The 21,476-nt window shown below is 41.6% G+C and overlaps 1 protein-coding gene across 1 annotated transcript in view; it reads right to left on the bottom strand.

Moving 5' to 3' along the window:
• Window positions 1-21,476, bottom strand: part of DLC1 (DLC1 Rho GTPase activating protein) — a 353,252-nt gene that overhangs the window by 33,358 nt on the left and 298,418 nt on the right. The window contains exon 5 of the mRNA XM_077815589.1: window positions 993-1,064. Coding sequence (XP_077671715.1) covers window positions 993-1,064 — 72 coding nt within the window. The remainder of the gene's footprint in view (window positions 1-992; window positions 1,065-21,476) is intronic.

The raw sequence follows: 21,476 nt of genomic DNA, 5'->3' as shown, positions 1-21,476 counted from the left end.
ATGAGGAGCCCAGGTGCTTACATACTGACATAGGTTCTCAGTTCTCTCTCTTTTTCCTGGCAGTGGCTCCACCGGAGGGTCTTCTCTGGCTACAGCTGCTGGTAAGAAGTGGGATTGGACTGGTGGATCCACTGTTGAACAGATTCACTGGGCACTGTGTGTGCATGAAGGGTTGGGCACAGAAGCTATGGACGCTATTGCAGTGAAGGACTGGGTTCCAAAAGCTGTCCACCCACGAAGGACAGTGGTGGAGACATCTCCTGCCCTGAGGTGAATCCCCACGAACACAAATAGTATAATACTTCTGCATATTGAAGTTTGTTTAATTTGGCCCATTAACTAATCCTCACTGAGCTCTGAAGTATTTGCCTCAGTTTCCCCCAACTCTGAAACAGGGGTAGAGAGGTCTCCCCCCACCCATGTAAATTAGTATCAGAGTTGGGACAAGAGGTCAAGTGTACTCGGATCTCAGTCCTGTTCAGTCCTCTAGACCAGAGGTTGCAAAACTATGGTCAGTGGAGCACTTGCTGGGTAGAGTGTTGATTACCCCTTCTTATTTGCAGCTGCTAAAATAGCATCAGCGGTGCCAAAAATGAATGACAAACTTTCTTACATGGTCATTAATTAATTGCTATAAATGCCATAGGCATATTATGAGATCACAAATGGGAGGGGTCCATGAGTGTCATTAAAATCTGGCTAAGAAAAACTTTGGGAATCCCTGCATTAAACTAAAGATCTATGAAGTGAAACTATTTAAAACTGCCACCATGTCGGAGTGTCTTTGTAGGTTTTGGTATAAACTCACCAACTTGTGTGTTTGCATGTGGTGGATGGTAGATACCAGCACAGTACAGGATCTGATAGTGCTTCAATTCTTCACACCCCACTCTAGTTCCATATTTGACACTACATTTAGAAATTAATTATCCTGTCTAAACAATAAAGCTCTCGTAAATTGATGACATAGAAAAATCAACTCCGCTACTTACCTTCGTAAAGCTGAGCATACTGTGGGAACCCTGCTGCTCGTAGCCAATCACACGCTTCCTTAGCCTCAATTTCTGGAAGAGAAGAGGAGCAAAACATCCTCTGGTTAGTCATTTGCAAAGCAAAAAGTTATTTTGTAAAATTTCCTTTGTTATGGTTACAAAATGAGCATGTAAATATTCAGCAAAATCCTAGCTGAAATATAGCTTATCATTCTCCAGGCTTTGTTGTTTCATGTTTGATTTGCCTTTCCTTTTGTGACCAAACTCAGATATTGGAACTACATTAATACTCATCTCATATTTACAAGGTGCTCAATGCCAATATTTAAATAAAACAGATGAATGCTGTTGGTATTATGGACTATGCTGTGCAGGTTTTGTTAAAACCAGAGAAACCAGGGTGCAGTCAACGTGAACAGCATTAATTCAATAAGTCGTGTAATCCCTTGGCACAGCTATTCTCTCTAGTCAGAAATACCTAATAAAGCTTATAATACCCTGTGCTTTAACATCATGTAGATAATACTGATAGACCAAAAGCCTAAGAACAACTGACACATTGTTTTGCAGCTCACTCAAGCTTATATTTACTACTCAGTTAAAACTGAGCAGCACTGGAGGTATCCAAGCCATTTATGAATTACACTGTTTGTAAGCAAATTATTCTCCCTCCACCTGAAAATACCAGTACTCTTCAAAATGAAATAATTCACAAATATGCACATGACACTGGGAGAAAGGAAATGTATATACTGATTAAGGGTTCTATTTTCTTGTCAAGCATGTCAATATACCTACTTAATTTGGGTTCTTTATCCCAGAAGAAATAGAGAAGTTAATGTTTCAATAGGTCACAAGCCAGAAGAATGTAATGGATGTTAAGTTCAGCTCTAGAAGAGCATCGGTTATGGATTAATCAGAACTGTATGGAGCTAGAAGAGCTCTCTTTCAACTGACAGGAGAATCTGAATCTAGTTTTGCTCTTCTAAACACTCAGGAAAATGATAAATTGGGTAATATTTTAGTATCTTGCTTAGAATTGATCATATCTAGGAGGTAATGGTCCATAATGAGAACTAAAAGAACAGTATTGGTAATTCATACACTCCATAGCAAACTGTCGCAGCTTGTTAACAAAAGAATCAAAGGGCAGGATTCTTACTAAATTTGGTTAACCAGAAAGCCAAAACTTAAAAATTAGGTGAATAGTGGTGATTTACTGAAGCATTTTCTCTTATCAGGGGCTTCAAGTTTCTGGTCCATTTTTATTAAAAGAGATTAATCTCAAATTGATTAAGTTGGGCAAGTGGGGGAAAAAAATCAAACCCAATTGCTTTGATGTTGAAGATAATGTGTGGGGATCACTTGCCTTTTTAAGCTCTGCATATACGCACTGCAAACCTAATAGGGTACACAGAAGCACTGTCTTTGCTTTAGTTTTTGACAATAATAGCTAATACAGAAATAAGAATTTGAAACTTATTGGTGTGAGAGGGGGAAGCGAAAATAAACAAACTCCTCTGTTACTGTCCAGTCCTGTACTGTTCCAGAGCCGTTCCAATACATGTAATGTGTTTGGCTCTTTAACATTTTACTTGATCAAACAGGTGGTGAGCAATCAGAAATTCTTAATGTTTATCCAGCCTTGACTACATTCAGGACTTCTTGATGAGCCAGAACAAAAAGGCTTAATTAGACACAAGTGACTAGACAATTTTGCCACCTACTTTGACTAGATACCATTGCTATCAGTACATGCCAGGAGTTTAATACAGTTGCTTCAGAATACGAGTTACAGCACATAGGTCTGGTAGCAGTGGACTTAAAACAATGCTTCACTTGCATACTTAAAATCATAGTATGCTTTTGGCACACATTATAAAATATTCCTAAAGATGCGCACATGAAGTCAAAAGAAATCGTGAGACTCCTTTGGGTTTCCAAAACAATTTCACTTACTCTGAGCTTCCAGCTATATTGCAGAATTAAAAAGTAAGAGCTTTCTGTTTTGCTGAACATAGTATACTGCTGCTCTGCTAAGACGCACATCCAAATCAAGACACTAAGGAGAGCCAGAGCACAACATTCAAGATAGATAAACAAACAGTAAGAAATCCCTGCTCACTAACAAAGCCAGGCAAGTATTTGTGCAACTTGTGTTTGTTTCATCTTCGGATTAAGGGACCACATGAGAACAAGCATGTGAAGCCACATCCACCCAGCTATTCAATAAGAAAAAAAAATTACTTCATTTCCAACTATAAAGCATAAGCAACTTGGGGCTTTACTCAGTGCTGGATTTTAATTTAGGCAGAGTCCAGTGGTACGTGAAAGGATGCTGAGAGAAATCTCACACAAAGTTATTTCGAGACTGGTCTTGCTAAGGGCATGAAAGGCAACAACAAAATATTAATGGCCTCATAGAAAAGAGGTTCCGATGCAATGACATATTAAATTATTAATCTGAAATAAATTCTCGAAAATATTTCAAAAACCCAGTGGTTGCAGTATTTCTCATTTTCATAGATTAGATCCTGCAGTATTCATTGGATTCAATGGAAGTTTTGCATGATTAAAAGCTACAGAATTGGCCAGGATTTTAAAGGTATTTAGGTGCCCACAGATGTAGATAGGCACCGAGTAGAATTTACAAAAGGATCAATGGGAGTTAAAAGCCTAGGATTCAGATTTTTAAAAGATAATTTAGGCACTGCAGAGCTCAGTATTGCAACATCTAACTGATTTGGGAGCCTAAATCTCATTTTTCAAAAGGTATTTAGGCATTAAGAAAGCTAAACCATGTTCTGTCAATTCCGGTCAATGGAATTTTGGTTCCTCAGTGCCTAAAATCACTCTTGAAAATTAAATTTAGACTCCTAAAACAGGTAGGTGTTGCAGCACTGAGGGCAGCAACACCTAAATACCTTTCTCGGGGCTTTGGAGCTGTGCTCCGGCTCCGCTCCAGCTCCAGGCAAAAACCTGCAGCTCCACTGCTCTGTGCTCCAGCTCCAGTCTCCACTCCAAAGCCCTGCAAAATCTGGCCTCTAATTAGTTATTCTTGGTTTTTCCACAACAGCAGAAGAGCTGATATACAGCACCCGAGTGCCTCTAAATCAAACAGGTTACAATAGTCGATGATGGATGTGAGATACGACCAAATGTTTAATGGCAGCATTCGTTAAACCCACAGACACTGTGCTATCCCAAATCTATCTCAAAGCATTCTGGGAAACTATAGACCACTTCCTTGGCCTCTTTCCAACTGTTTTGCACTGCAAATCAGCTGGAAAGCTGCCCTAAAAAGGAAACCAGGAATTCCTCTGAGGTAGTGGAGTAGCTGGCTCTATGACACCTACTCCTACCATTCTGCAAAGAGCAAGTCAGGGAGGAGCATGTAGGCAGTGAAGCTGAGTGAACAGTATGCCAGCAGATCCTTGGCTGACAGAGTGAGTGGTTCCTATAGGACAGCTCCAGCAGGCAGAACTTAGATCTGCCCTTAGAATGCTCTAAGTAACGTCTGGGACTCTTTCATTACAATTGGCCCAGGATCAGAGGAATAGAAAGGTGGCTTAGGAGGCATCTGTCCCCACTTCAGCATAGTAGGCTCTATAGGCTAGAGGATGACAAGCAATATAGAACATGAATGTCTATTCAAAGAGATTTAAATACCAGGTTTTACAGTATGAGAATCCAGCATCTAGTTTGTGCTGAACAAACAGCTTATTAAACTGCTGATAACAGATCATTTTCACTGCGTTGCAAAGCTTGTTGTTTTACAGAATAATGAATAAATAGATGGATAGCAGCCATTCCTGCCACAAATGAAGTGCGAGCCTTACGGGAAAATAAAAGGCTTTAGTTAAAAAAAATCAGTGTGGAACAGCCAGGGTATTTTGTCCTGGGCTGAGGATAACTAAAGTGCATGCCCAGAACAGTTTCTCCTCTCTGACAGAATGATCGTCACTGAGGCTCTAGGCATCCCCAGCTGCCCTGGGCTCATACCCAGCTGGAGGTGAAAAGTGAGTCCGTATGAGTGCTTGTCAGAGTAAGTGTGGATGACTGCAACAGTGCCTGTCTGGGTGCTGGAGCACAGAGACAAAAGGAAAGGAAGGAGCTGATGGGAACGGCCACTGGGATGATGCTGATGGCAGCTGCTGTCTGGAGGCAGCTGCTGAAGGCAGAGGGACACCTGGGCCCCTGCTTCTACATCTTTACCTGAGCCCAGAAAATCCAGGTTATAGGCCAGAGCCCTGGTTATAAATGACAGGTTTCAGAGTAACAGCCGTGTTAGTCTGTATTCGCAAAAAGAAAAGGAGTACTTGTGGCACCTTAGAGACTAACCAATTTATTTGAGCATGAGCTTTCGTGAGCTACAGCTCACTTCATCAGATGAAGTGAGCTGTAGCTCACGAAAGCTCATGCTCAAATAAATTGGTTAGTCTCTAAGGTGCCACAAGTACTCCTTTTCTTTTTCTGGTTATAAATGGATTTCTGAGCATATCGTTGATGAGGGCTACCTTAATTAGAAAAGGGACTTCAGGGGGGACACAGGCAAGGAGGGAACTTACACAAATGATTTGAAACCATCTGCCAATCTGCTTTAGTGACACTTGTATATAAAAGCCCTCACAAAATGTCCCACAATCAGATTACCCTGATGAGCCACATGCAGGTTGCCCACCACTGGTTTACAGTCTGACAGACAAGTGGAGCTCCTACAACTGTCCGTATCTCAAGGATGCGCCATTTCCTTTTAAAAGTAAGTAGTCTGCCACTAGCAATAGATTCAAATGCTCATATCAATAAAAAAACCCATTATTTTAGACTACAAAATTCAGTCTTTTCACAAGGCAAGAAATGTGAACTTATATGTGGCCCTTCAGACAGAATCTGCCCTGTGCTACTTCTCTTCAAGCAATGGAAAGCTTTTGGTGAGAAAAACATTTTTAAAAATTTCCCAATACACAAGAAATTATTTTAGAAACAAAAAATAAAAAGGAAACACAATGAAGTCTTTATTCTTGGGCTTTCTATCAAGAAACAGCAGGCAAATGTGTTAAGGGGGAAACAGGAAATTTTTATTGGAAACAGTTCTATTTTTTAGTCTGTTTCACAAAGCAGACCAATATCTTTAAATTAAGGTTAGGAGTTCCTTTTGTGTGGAGCTGGGAATCATTAGGCCACATTTACACATTTCCTGGGGTGTTAAGATGACCCAGTCCTCCTCCAAGCAGTACGTACAAACAGGAATTCTTAACCCTCCCTTCATTTTATATAACTTTGCAATGTCTTGATTCCTGAAGAGGAGAGTTTGCAATGCTAAAGCATCAGGGCAAAATCCCTTAATTCTCACATAATTTGACACTGAGATTTCAAAATGGAATGCTCAAGAGGTCTAAAGACTTCGCTTTGTTGGTACCAGATTATAAAAATCAAAACTGTGTGTAGCCTGATTCAGAAGTTAATTTCTTTTTAACAGGAAAATTCACAACAGTTACCATCTATTTTGAACACAGGAAAGAGTATTTTGATCTATCCAAAACTTATAAATGGTTTGCAGGTTTTTATAATTCCCATGAATCCATGAACTTCTGCCAAAGGTTTACACACTGGTACTTTTGCAGCCCCATGCAACAAGGTGCAAACCTCATACACCTGCAGAAAGACATAAATCAGCTCCCTTTAAGCACCAAACAGAATGTAAGCAATTATTCCAAGCAGATGGTTTCCCCTGGCTTGAACTCAAGACACCCTTATGATCTTATTCTCTCCTCTAAACATCAGTGAAGCTCTGCTTATCACTCCTTTTGGCTGCATCAAGGTGGTTGGTTTTACAGAACTGCTATGAGGTAGAACAGAATCACCGCTGTTTAATATCAGTGGATCTCACCAAAAGCTTGGTTTCGCTGCTGAAGATCAGAGCCTGGAACAACCCTAGCACACAGATACTTGGGGAGGCTGTGGGGAAAAAAATCCACTTACTCTTTCCTTAATCCACGAGCAGACTAATAGTTCTAATTTAGACTCACTTTCCTGCCCAAAAAATATTTTTTGCAAAATAGTTAACAAAATAACCTTCACAGACTAGCTACCACGAGAGACCAATGCAAAGATGTACGTTAACCAAAACTGAATCCCCCGTGATGCCTCATGATGTCAGATACTAGAACTGATGTCACAATTACTTCAATACATCAAATTCTCTAAGGTACTGGATTTATATTGCATGGATGCAGCACAAAAGGATTCTGCTCCTCACAGTTCTCCCATTAAAATGGTTAGCATCTTAATTTTTGGCACAGTTTGGGAAAGTTTCTGGTCAATACCAAACTAGTGTCTTGAACTATTCAAGAAGTTCTGACCTGTTACTTTTCAGAGGAGTTGCAGTGGCTCGTACCCTGGCAGAAGATGTCCCATGTTAATGCCTGTCCCCCTAAGATGCAAAACAACCACCCCAGTGCAATTTGGGAAGCAAACATTTTTCTGTTTATTTGAATTACATTCCTGCCAAATATTATGAAGTTACATCACAGATCCAACATCAGGTTTGATCAGACCATTATAACTCAACCGGTGATTTCCATTCTAAACTTACCTTTCAGGCCAGGATCACCACATCCACAAATTCTCTTTCATAACCTCAGATAAAGTTCTCAAAACTACTATTAACTTACTCCTTAGTATGAACGCAGCAGAGGAATTATTAACTCAGCGCTGTATACCTTCCAAGAAAGCAACATTGTTTTTTGGCAAGTGTCAGTTTAAAAAAATAAATAAACCCAAAATGTATAATGAAAAATCAGTATTTTATCATAAATCATCTTAATATAAATGTTGAAATCTGTTAAAAATTTCAATGGACAGTCAAACAAAAAATACTTAATTCTGAAAAGCTGACAAAGGTTCTTGCTCAAAGGTTGATTTTACTAGCGTTAATCCATTCTTATTATAACAGTGATAGGACATTACAGTTAAACTTAATTATACCGTGTCCCTTTTATTGCAGGTGTACACTACTGATAACTTTTAAACACATTATGGGCCAAATTCACCCCTGGTTAATGCCACTGACATTGGATGAATTTGGCCCTTGTGTTCAATTTGCAGGGTCTGAAGAAAAGCTAAAAATACAGCCTTTCTGGAGGTTTCCTCCCTCTTCTGCATCTTCAAAAACACACAAGAAATTTTTGCAAAATGACTATTTTAATACACCCTCGAATTTCACTTTGCTTCAACCTATTTTGATCTACATTCACTAGGGGTGTGTGTCAATCTCTATTTAACTCTGCATGTTTCAATAGTCAAGTCAAACTAAAAGATGCCTGTACAGATTTCTTTGATTTTCACGATATTTCTTGCCAAACATTTTGGAAAAAAAAAATGTGTAAGGTCTTTGAAAGGGAAGATGTGTGGCACCACCTCCTTTCCCTTCCTCAGATTAGCAATGCCTGGGGTTTTCAAACAAACATGCTGCTTTCTAATAATAAAAGCCGTAGAAGGAGGAGGAAAAAAAACCCACTCAAGTATTTCTCGATGAGCTGATGACAACTGAAAAACACTCTCCCTGTGTTATTGACTGGCTTTGTGTCAAGCACTGGAGGGGATTTTCAAGTTATGGAGATATTTGGAACCCTGTCGCAAGGCTCTAACTATGCTGTTCATGTTATGTATAAACCACACCACATTTGGGGAAGCAACAGAAAATGTGTGGAATTCATTGTGGTAACAGAAGGAGAAGAAAGTAGAATGAAAGGAATCAGATTTTTAGGATCCTCTTTTGGGATCCGATATTGATGCTTTCTCTGAAAGCCTGAGTACAATTTTTAAACAGAACTTTTTATAAAGATACCAGCCCCCACTACTTATTCAGAGTCAGAGCGAGCAGCTCATTTCTATAGCTGCTGCTTTAAAGTTTACTTACTTGCATAATGATGACAGCCAAATTTTAACATTAGTTTCCAAATTCATTAACCCATCTCTGTTTCTTAGCTCCATTTACTTTTTCCTAAAAATTATAGGAAGATAAATAATATAATAGCTTTTATAGCATATTGATGATAGCACGCAACACATGAAATATAATATTGACCTCATGCATCAAACGCTGATTAACTCATGCTCAAAATTCTCTTTTCCACAGTCCTTGGTATATAAAATTATTTCAAATGTTTTTCAGGCCAATCTCTCTCTCTCTCTTTTTTTAAAGGATGTGGATTAGTAAAGAAAAGGAAACTGATTTTGATATAAAACGTTTCAGTTTCATTTAAGACCTGATCCAAAGCCCACTGAAATCAGTCTTTCCATCACTTCAAAAGGGCTTTGGATCAGGTGTTAGCCTACAGCAATCCTTGTTTTCAGAAGTACAAGGGGATAAAGGTAAGAAATCGCCTTATGTTCTATCATGACTGGGAACAATCGAGCTTTTAGTGGTTTATGTGATCTTCCCACATCTGGATAAAACTAATCAACCTGGTATTGCCAAAAGCGATCACTTTACTTTCAAATTTGTCAATGGGGCAAACTGATGTGTACTTGGTTTACTTTTAATAGATTGGAAAGGGTGGCGGGAGGGGTGGGGGAAGAGAAATAATATCACTGCTGTTATTTTGGCACTGCTCACTGAAGGATACAGACCACTCACCTGTACATATTGTTTCTCTTTATAAAGATTATGCACAAAGCCTGCAAGCATGAATATGTCTCCTCTGCCTAATCCCTAATTCAACACAGATTTATCAGCAGTGAAGAAGCCAGAAAAGCCCATTTTATTCTCCTGGAGATACCGTCAACACACACCACAACTCACAAGTGTAGTTGTACACCAGGAACATCAGCGATTCACAAATATTTATTGCATGTTGGCCACATTAACAGTGTACATCCCTCCCTTCTTACAAAGAGGGCATGAAAACAAGTTAAAATACAGTGTAATCTGATGTACACTTTAACTTTGTAAAAAAAAAAAATTTAACAAGTTTGTTTAGAAAGGACTATTATAATCTGTATGTTTCCTTTACAATAAACTATTGTGTTCATGTGCTAAAGAGGTTCTCTCAGAGATTTTAAGGAAGGGCTTAAGATGTGGGGACATAAGCTATCCAATGAGCATCCATGTGAGAAAAGGTATGGAAAAAAATTTGGACACTTCAATTTTTATCTGGCCTGATTATTGGTCGAATGATAGGATAGGGCAGTGGTGGGCAACCTGCGGCCCATCAGGGTAATCCGCTGGTGGGCCACGAGACAGTGTTTACATTGATTGCCCGCAGCTCCCAGTGGCAGAGGTTTGCCGTTCCCAGCCAATGGGAGCTGTGGGAAGCGGCGGCCAGCCTGCACTGTTTCCCACAGCTCCCATTGGCCACGAAAGGCGAACCGTGGCCACTGGGAGTTGTGGGCGCCATGCTTGCGGACGGTCAATGTAAACACTGTCTCGTGGCCCGCCAGCGAATTACCCTGACAGGCCGCAGGTTGCCTCCCACTGGCATAGGGTGATGGCATGCAAAGTATTATTAAGGAGGAAAAGCAGACGGTCGCCTCTTGTGCGTGGCCACCCAAAGGAGCCATGCTGGCAGGTTCCAGAGTGAGAAACATACAATCCTTCTCAAAGGACCTTGGAGTGGAAGTGGAGAAGAACAAATGGATGGAGGGAGTAGTAATCCTCATCCCTGTTCTCCACTCCCACAAAAGTGCCCGCTTACTATGGCATCTGGACATACACTGAAAGACGAACATCAACAGAACTGCCCCCAAAGGCAGCAACAGCAGCCACTCCCCCCGCCCCTGCCAAAAATCCCAACATACAAGATCCATAAGCCTGCATAGTCTAGGCCAAGGCCAAGGCCAAACCAAGAACTTGTTCTGCAAGCAAAAGGCCAGCAACCAAACTCAGGCTCTCGGGGGGAAAAGCAAGAGTGAACAAGTCCCACAGCCACAGAGCCTCCACTGAGAATGCCTGCGTCAAAGCTCAAGATTTCAGATCTAGAGACCACTGAAAGCAGCCCCCAGATGATTTCAACTGTCACAATGGTGACTCAGAAGAGAAGCATCTGATCGCTAGCTAGTCAGGTCTCACTACACCTGTCTTCAGCCTTGCCAATACATGGGCTATTCTATGAGTGTACATGGACTAGCATAGTGGGGCCCCAACCCCCAAACTGGGCCTGTAGGTGCCACTACAATATAAATAAATAATCCTAGTCATGCATTACCACACAATCTTTAACTACGTAGTCACATACGACTTTTCCCCACACATACATGATCATCAGAATTTGAAGCCAGGCCTTTCAGATCTAAGGCACAGACCTCTTCCATTTTGGTTACACTGTTATTCTCAATGGGGACTAGCCCCTAGAGGGGAACGTGACATACACACTTTGCCAATGGCTTACACAACTATTTGTGAGACAGTGGATATCAGGATTCCATTTCTGGATCTAGAAGTTTGTGGGCTAGTGGTTAGAGCAATGCTTTGTGACAGGCCAACCAAATACACATTTTTGCCACATTCATTCTGAAAAGCAGCACGGCTGAGTGGACAAGACTAAGTTCTGTCATATTAGGGATCTGGTCTCTATTCCACTTCTGACAGAAATGCTCAATAATAAGGGTTTTGAAGAAATATAAACACCTGTCAATGGAAAAGATGAGCTTTGAAATTATGGCCTCCTGGCTCCTAGCTGGATGACCACTCCCTAAAACAAAGGCTATTTGGACAGTAACTCTTTTGGCTTGGTGGTGCTGCAAGACAGGGAGGCTGATTCACCCGGAATATGGCGCATACTGTGAAATCCAGGACCCTTGAAAGGTCTGGGTCCTAAACCATACATACGTTAGGGCTTCAGTATTTTAAATTAGTGTTTGGTACAACCACTCCCATTACCCAAAATGTCTCTTCCTTCAAGAGACATTCATTTAATATATATATTTAAAATGCAGTTATATAGTTTTGATTGCTTCCCATGAAAATTGCTCCTTTAAAAGGCCATTCCTTTAACAGATATCAGAGTGGGCTCCACTATTTAATCTGAAGACTAAAAACAAGCTCCTACTACACAAGTTAAAGATAAAAGTACAGATTTTTATTGTGGATAAAAGCCTTAAGACATGGCTGATAAACTCAGGAGCAGTTCCTGGAAGACAGCCTTGCTCACAGAAGGCACTGCAAGGCTGAGATAAGGTAACTTCCGTAATTGCACTTTTAACATGCCAGGCGATAAGTTGGCTTTTCTTGGAGCAAGTATTTAGGAAATAATAGAAACTTCAGATACGTTATGGAGAGAGTTATAATAATGAGTTTCAATGGAGCCAAATAAAGTCCTCTTGAAAAATACCTTGCTTAATATTACCAAATTAAAGGCCAAGTATCAAGTAAGAACTACAGAAGGGCCTAAATGCAGTGGAGACATTGATCTGTTGCAGGGGGACAGGCAGATTTTGGCACATCTGAAGAAGAGGACTTCATCCAGTGCAGGTGTAACACTGACAGACCCTGGTTGTCAGTGGGCGGGATCGAACCTGGGGCCTCTGGAACTTAAAGCATGAGCCTCTACCACATGAGCTAAAAGCCAACTGTCTCTGAAGAAGTGGGGTTTTTGCCTATGAAAGCTTATGCTCAAATAAATCTGTTAGTCTTTAAGGTGCCACTGGACTCCTTATTGTTTTTGTGGATACAGACTAACACGGCTACCTAATAACTGTCTCTTAAATCAGTCTGCTCTACAGCCTTAGCTAACTCTCTCTAATTGGTCTCGGTGCCACTAGATGGGACAGAACACCACACCCAGAAAGTGTGTGGGTTACACAGGCTCTTTGTTTCTTAGTGTGTATGGGGAGCTTGGGGTGACGTACAGCCCCTGCATCTGTGACACCGGCCATTTCCTCACATAACAGGACATACAAAAAACCCCACGAATGTAACCCTGAAGCTGCAGCAGTTGCCATGGGGGAACATGCTCTCTGGGGGAAGATATGTGTCCACTATAGACTCCAACAGATCTCTTCTATGCGTGCTCTCCTCTGTGTGTGGTCTTCAGCTGTATGCAAAGAGGAGGATTTGGAGGGAGATTTTCAAAAGCACCAAAGCTATTTAGGTGAACAAATCTCAGAGAAAGTCAATGGAAAAGCAGTCCACCTAAATCCCTTGGGTGCTTTTGATAATCTCCCCCTTGGCCATAAATGGGCTAGTGTGGAATGTATTTCTGGGACGAAATGTCATAATCCCATGTCACCCACCACTATCGTTCTCAAAAGATTGACATACACCTCTGTTGGAGCTAGGATACTATTTGAAAGAAACAATCCTTCATAACAAATAATAATGCTTAGTACTTTACACAGTTCTACTCACCCACAGATGTTAAAGTGCTTCTTAAAGGTGTATATCACTATCCCCAACTTTAAGATGGGGAAACTGAGATAGAGAACTTAAGTAAGTTGGCTCATGGTCATACAGGACCTGATTCAACTACTTTTATATGTGTGTCAAGCAGTACCTTATTTCACAAGTAGTCACAGTGATTTCATTGGGTATATTTGCAGGGTAAGGTAGGTCAGCATGAGGTCCACAGCAAGCAGAACCAGGAAAAGAACTAAGACTTCAAAGCTCAAGTCCTGTGGCCCATTCATGCATCTCATCAGTAATGAAACACAGGTTATGATTTTCCTCAAACAGCAAAAGACTAAAGATATATCATAGCAACTTATTCCAGACTCAGAAGCAATTTTATTGGAGACATAGTATTCACTAGAGGGTGAAAGAACAAGTTAAAAGTTGTGGTCAGATCTTTGGCCTAAATAACATAACCCACTCCACTAATTCAGTCAGTCTCTGTTGGAAAAGCAACAGCCTTCACATTCCTCTATATTCATCAGCCTTGGAGTAAAAAATAAACAAGACCATTTTGACATCTTGAACCACACAGAATTATTTACAGTCTACCTTAGCCTGCAAAAGCACACGGATAAGTCAGAAATATGCCTGGAATTGCTAACTCGTTACTGGGATTAGTTGGTTTGACATTCATGGTCGCTTCTTGGATCAAGAGCTTACAAGTTCTGCAGTTCATCTCAACTATGACTAAGCTTATCTTCCCTTTAACAGGTCAAAGAAATAATTCCAGAAATGCCCTGCTGATTTTGTCAAATTTCTTACCTATATCCTTGAGAGCTACTCAGTTTTAAAAAATTGTCAGAATTAAAAAAGAATGAAAGAAAATTTAGTCTGTCAATGACAGTTGTAAGGAGCAGTCTGTAGAGAAAACCTACTGTAATGCCCTATCACGATGTTACTATCGTTTAGGGCTATATTATTACCCTTTACCACAGTGCAGTCCTTGGACAACAAAACAGTACTCTTTGTGAACTGTAGATCATTTGATTTGGCTATATTTCTGCAATATGCACAGGGAGGAAGGGGAAACATCTGAAGTTATTTTTATTTCTAAGTCTTCTGGTCATATAGTGTGAATGTTAGGGTGGGGCTAGTATTGTCTGGAGCCTGTCAGGGTCCTTTTGCATAGCCTCATTTCCTTCTTCCTGTTGCTAGGAAAGATAGTTAAGCATGAGAAACTCTTGTTTACAATACTGGACCATCCTGTTCAACACAGGGGCTCTTTTCCTCAATCTCCTTTTACAGGCCAAGGGCCCCATCCTGTTCCCATTGAAGTCAATAGCAAAACACCAACTGACTTCAATGGAAAAAGGGTGGGGCCCCAAGAAACTCACTACATCATGGTATTCTTGGTCAGGAAAAAAAAATCATCACACAAACCCCACCTTTAAATATTTACAAAATGCATAAATATGTAAGCTAAAAATTACTTGTAGTATGAAAAATAGCTGCTTGAAACGAAGAATAAAATAAAAGCATGATCACTCTCCCCCAACCTCCCTGCTCATAACTCAAAGTACAACTGGAGAAGATCAGCACCCTAGAACACTCTTACGGGGTATCAAAAACATGTTATATACGTAGGTTAACAGCATTACAGATTCGTATACAGAAACACTGGTGGTACACACTTTTTCCTTTTTCAAGAGGGTCAGTATGCATGGTATGCAAGCAAGTACTTTTAGATTTCTATAGTGAGCACCAGTATAATTCCATCATCCGGTAGGGGCAGCTACAGTGCTGTTTATCAGAGGAGAAGCACTCAACTTCTGCTGGCTGTAAGGCCCCAGGCCTGAGAACAGAACATACCCAGCCTCAGCTCTGGTTCTCTGTTGCAATGCAATGTACTGTTCAAATATCTCCCTGCACATTCTAAAACTTCTGGTTATGTCCTTGAGATTTAAGATCTAAATAAAACAAAAGAGATCACCTTCCATATTTTTAACTACTCCTTAGAAAATGATTTGAGTGACAGCTGGTATCACTCAAAGAGAACTAGAACTCTCTATGTGCACAAACCAATATAATGTATCTGCATTTTTCAGACATTCCATTGGCGAAGAATGAGCAAAGAGAACTTGTTTTATTACATGTCATATAGGTCTGGGGATTCCCAGAGGTTACTGAATGCAGCTGATCTCAAATTGTTTTGACTCATTGTAAACTATCAGAGCAGGAGCACTGATTAAACAATAGATACATATTCTTTGCATATAATGTATTTTAGAACCTAAACTGAATATAGGAATTTTAACCTTAAACAATGTCTCAGACAAGTCTTGAAATAACCTCTGGGCCCATCTGCTAAACAGCAGGCTATCCCACTCCTCCATATTTTAATCTGTCATCGAGTTTTTTCCTTTTATTGGAAATGCAGGTCAAGTGACTTAAAGGATACTGCTACCATCTGCTGCAACCTGAAAGGCAACATGGCAAACCAAACTGGTTGAATTAATGGAGGAACCTAATACCAATTATCTACGCTATGGACCAGCAATAGCCTGCTGGCCAGATGGATGCTGAATTAGTCAAACTTCGAGCTGCTGATAGATTTACATTCAGAGGCTGTTCTGCAATCTGTTTGGCTATTATCTTCCCTCTAGTTCTCCACAAAACAGCATTAAAAATGTAATCTGACACTTGGTATCTCACTGCTTTGCTGCTGGGAATTTCTTGATCAAGCCAGAGAATTCAAATAGGTCACACTTACTCATGTCAAAAATGCATCTGTAATTGATGGCTAAGATAAAGATGCATTCCCTCAGCCCATGGACCCACACATTTAAAAAATTGTTGCCATATGATGTGGAAATCAAAACCTTCTGGCATATTAAAAATTATTTATGTAGTGCCATAAATGTAGGTGGCATTGTAAAACTTATTTTCTTTAAAAGAATAAAGTTAAAAGAGATTTGTCACACTAATCGTAAATGCACTTTAACTTGTAGTAGTACCATGTTCATTAGCTTAATGGAAACGCATTGTTCAGCAGCTTTACAATTATGGTAGAAGTGGGTCTTTGGTGAATGGTTACTATTTGCAAGAAAGAGGAGGGGAGTAATGAAATGTAACTTGACAACAAAAAGAATTTGTTTTCTATTTGTGCTAGAAATATAGGGGGTTGTTTACTACTGGGGGGGGGAGGGAAGGGGTGTTCCTTGAAAGAGATCAAAGGCTCCAGTCATGACATCATGGGCTTGGGCACCACCGCACAGGAGGGAGTCATCTGGCTCCTTGAAGCCATCAGACTAATTATTGAGAACTTCAAAAGAAACTATATGCTTCCTTCTCCTGGGCACTTTTTTTTTTAAAGACTGGTTTAACTATTTCAACTGTAGTGCCCTTTAAAAACCTCAGGCACAGCTCAATTACAACAAGCTCCTTTATGAGTTATGAATTACAACTGACATTTTCACTTGGAATTGAAAGTCACAAATTCTAAGCAATCTAATAAAAAGCATGTTTCAAGAAAAGCCCCTCAGTCTTGCTAGTCCAAACCAGCACCAGATTTTTCATAAGTTTAATAACCTACATTTTGCAAACTTAGCTATTGCCTTGGTATGTCACCAGCCACAGAAGTTAACATTTACAGACAAATTTCCAAACTAAGTCAACTGCTAGTTGAGACTTTCCAGCACCTGAACATATTCTGTGTTTTAAAAACATTTTTCCTAGTTAGAAAGAGATTTGAAAGTATTGCCAGTGGCTATTAAAAACACCACCACCACCAAAAACTTTTTAACTCAGTAGATAACTGAGGGAAAGAGGGAATCTAAACTGGATAGGTAAAAGCCAACAACACTAAAAGCACTGAAGCTTGATTTTGAATCTCAAGCAAGCCAGAAAGGATGCACAGGATCTTAGTTAGCTCATTAAGAAATACGCGTACCAAAATGCAAAAGGGGAGGGGAGGGGGGAGAAGTGGAGACACCGGGGAATTGTGAATAGTTAGTGTACGTGCCAAGATAAAGGTCTGCTCTGACAAGCCTCCCCACCCTTTCAGCTCTGCTAGGCGCCCCTTCCTCGAGCACAACAAGAGCAAGAGACACTGATCTAATCACACCCATGCAGGGAACCCATCTGCCTATCGATGATCTTCTCAAGCCGGATCAGGCTTGTCGCAGCAGAAGGGAAATTTCCATGCGTTTGAACGCAACCTCCCCTCCCTCTCCACCCCCCAACCCTACATCAACCCAGTCCCGCTGCCCGGACGAAAGGCATTTTCACGCTCCCCCCAGCATAACACATTGTAGCGATCGCAACTTAAACCCTGCTCGCTTTTTCTCTCTCTAGAGGGGCACAAGGAAAAGCTACGAGCTTTCGGTGTCGCGCTGTGAAAACCCACAGGCGAGAGACTGACCAAAGAGTGCCACAAGGACAGGCCCCCACAAGAGAGAGGGGTTCAGGATCCGGCTCCCACGCCTGCCTGCCGTGGCTGTAAGCCACGCTCAACACGAGCGATCGGCCGCAGAGAGAGGCCACCGGACCAGCGGCGCGGGAGCGGATCTCACAGCTGGGCCAGCGCTGCGGGCGCGCAGGGACAGGGCTTACGTGTCAGGATCATGGTCTCCTGCGGCTCTTGGCACATCAAGGGCCGGGCGAAAGGGCGGCACACGCGGCCAGCGGGCTTCTTGGGCGGACCTCAGCGCATCTCCCCAGCGGCGCGCAGGATCCCGGCCAGCGCCTTCCCCTGCTTCACGCTCCAAGCCCGTCACGGAGCAGGCTGGCAGCTGCACGCCCCGCAGCCATCGCCCCCTCTCCCGCACTGCTCCCCGGGGAGCTGGCTGGGGCCGCCTGGCCCCCGCGCGCTGCTGACGGGTGAGGTCCGCGGACCTCCGCTCCTGCCTTGCCGCGGCGGCTCTGCGATGAGTTTGAAAAAGCCCCCCCTCCGCCCTGTCCCACATAAACTTCGGCATCGCAGCTGGGCAGCCGCAGGCCGCGCCCCCTGCCGCCCCGCCCCTCTCGGTGTCTCTTTCACCGGGGGCAGGATTGATCACTTAGCTTGTTCCTCAATTTGTCTCCTGCGCGTCGGCGCCTCCCGTCCAGCCCCAGCTGGGCCTGGGTGTCGTGACGTGCTGGAAAGACTCAGCTCCCCAGGGACAATGCTCTCCTAGGCTATAGGCACGCTCTGCTGGAGAGCTTTACGTAGGGTTCCCAACCCTCCAGGATTGTCCCTGAGTCTCCAGATTAATCTTTAATTAAAGAGTATGTCATATGATGAAACCTCCAGGAACACATCCAACCAAAAGTGGCAACCCTGCTGTGCAACCCCCTTCTTTATGAAACAGTCGTTCCCCCTTTGCACTGAGACAGGCATGACCCTAAACCCTGGGCTCCAGCAGTCCTCACCTTGGTAAGCCTGGCAGGGAAGGCAGCAGAGGAAATGCAAACTCCCCAGCTGAGGTTTTCAGATGGGGCCCAGCTCCAGTTTTTTAAACAAAGCCCTTGTTCCTCCAGCACCAGCCCTGTGGTGGGTGTCTACAGCCCTGTCTGTACCAGGGACATTTTCTAAACATTTCCTATGAGTGGTAGCAATACGGGAGCCATAGTGAAGATGGGCCAGTGAGACGTGGCAGGGCTTCCAAAGTTCAGCTGTTTGGGAGCCTGCAGTTGATTCAAAAGTCTACATAATTTTGGCATAGCTCAGATTTAGGGCACTGCCAACAGACCAGTGAGGATTAAAAAGTCAAAGCTTCCTCCTACCCACACAGGGACAACCTCGGTAAAAACACTCTTGCTCACAATGTTTGCAATCCACTGTTTTTCTCCAGAGGCTGACTACAAGCCGACTGATTCATCGGTTGTCTTCAACTATTTTCCAAGGCCCTAACCTGTAGATATTTGAAATGTTAGTCATAGCATGAGCCATTTTCAGTGGGCTTTAGAGGCATTTCCTTGATAGCAACTGTCAAAAAGTAAAGGTCAATGCAGTCAATGCTGCTTTAACTAATTTACAAGTTACAATATATATATACTAGAAAATATTGTCATGACAGCTCACTATAGTGGAATATAGTTTATTCTCTATTAAAAGAAACAATGGGAACAGCTCTGAAAAAATTGTTCCAATAAATGTTACTGTATAGAATAGTGCTGAGTGAGTTTCTGAGTATCGTGCATGTTCCTTGGTATCAGTAGGAACTAGTGTACAGTTTTTGGTTACTGTGGGGCATAAGCAGCAAAATTTGGATCCAGCTCCAAATCCAAATGTATGTTAGGCCCAAATTCTGGAATGAGCACCTGGTGAACGCAGGGATCCCACCTGCACTTCCATCTCCATTCAGTCTTTGGCCTTATTATCAAGACTTATTTTAAAAGAATTGTTAATTTGAGTGGTGCTTTCTGAGATGTGGACACCCATCTATCAGGAATTGGACAGAGACCACCAAACACATTTCACAGTGGCTACTAAACAGTCACTAGAAAGTCATAGCTAAACGTGAAAGGCTATGTAGCTCAATAACAATTTCCTAAGCCATCTACTCCCTTTTACATTTTCTGATGATTGTTTAAACACCCATTTTTTGGTAGACACATTCTGAGCCTTAAAATGATACAGAACATGCACAAGTACTTTGAGCAGTTGCAAAGTCACAAGCATGTAAAAGGGTGCTGAAATTTTGAAAATGTCTGCATATCAAAGACTGAGATTGCTTAATTTTATCCCAAATCAGTCTCATATTTTATATTAATTCTTGGTTGTTGAAGTTCCAACTGTATCCAATCAGACAGATATAAAGAGTGGTACCTGAACCCGCGATCTGCGTGAAGAATACACATCTTTTTCAGCAAGCTGCTAACTTGTAAGTTGGCTATTACAGTGTTGTTTCTGGAAACCCCCACACTGCTCCAGATCATTAATTCACTTTTAGTCAACAGGAGAATGGTGCTGCACTGTATCTTCAAGCTTCACTTTTCACCCATTACAGGCTCAGTCAATTACCTCTTCTTATCTTAGTTAATTCCAACTCTTATAGGCTCAGTTGAATTTACCTGCATTTTTTGAATGCTTCTTCTATGGCAGGAGGTTGTGAGTTTAAAATGCAGGTCTGGCCCATAAAACACGAGTCCCTTAGGGGTTCTGGTGCCCCTGACATAACTTTTTCAACTCAGTCTTGAGCATACAACTAATGCAGGTAAGACAGACCTATGCTAACTTTCCAGAGGGAATTTCATTTCCTGTTGTTGAACAGGCAAAGCAATGCCACTATAATTAGTTGTCCTCTTTCTGTTGGCTACACCTTTAAGCTTTTACAAGACAAGGAAATGACAGGGTTGGCATGGCAGTGATTGGAAGAGTATTGTACTTTGGCAGCCTGACTTAGAGAAAAGAGAGAAAATAAGTTACTTCTGCAACAAGCCACAGAAAAGGAAAGAAGAATAGAAAGCAGGTTACCCAGAGAACCTATGAAAGACCTTCACTTCTGGGAAAGGCGCTGTATGAGACAACATTTTCTCAAATCTCTGGGGTATGAGTTTGTGTGTGTAGGGGGGCGGGGAAGTGGAATCAAGGTTAGGCAGGATTAAGAATAATACAATTTTATTGAAGTTCTTGTAATCTGTGAAATAGGTTGAAATGCTCCTGTTGAAAGTTAGGGCTTGTCTACACATAGCAGTTGCACTAGTTTTATTTAAATTGGTTATAAACTGGTTTAAGTTAAATTGAGCAGACCTCTGTGTGGTCAGAAATATATCTCTTTAATACCAGTTACATTGCTTTAGCTTGCACCTGGAAGATCAGGGCAATGCTTAAATTGATATAAGGCTGATTTAAATTGATGTAAGTGTTGCACCAGTTGAACTACATTGGTTTTAAATGACCCTTTTAGTAAAATCATGTGTAGACAAGGCTTAGGAAGGTACCATTCATAAATCTGAGTTATAAATGATGAAATATTTAGGGCCCAATTATGCAATTCTACATTAGCAAGCACTTACATAAGTACTCCCATTGGGCTTGTAGTACATTTTTCATATTTATGAATGGCTTTTACCCACCTCGCATGCCATGATCCTAAAATATATGTTTCACTCATTTAAATACAAATAATTAATAATTTGCATTTACACAGCACCTTCCATCCAAAGATCTG

This window comes from Eretmochelys imbricata, chromosome 4 (assembly GCF_965152235.1).
Source record: "Eretmochelys imbricata isolate rEreImb1 chromosome 4, rEreImb1.hap1, whole genome shotgun sequence".
NCBI lineage: Eukaryota > Metazoa > Chordata > Testudines > Cheloniidae > Eretmochelys > Eretmochelys imbricata.
Note: the sequence above shows the minus strand (reverse complement) of the source record. Positions and strands in the feature narration are given on the sequence as shown.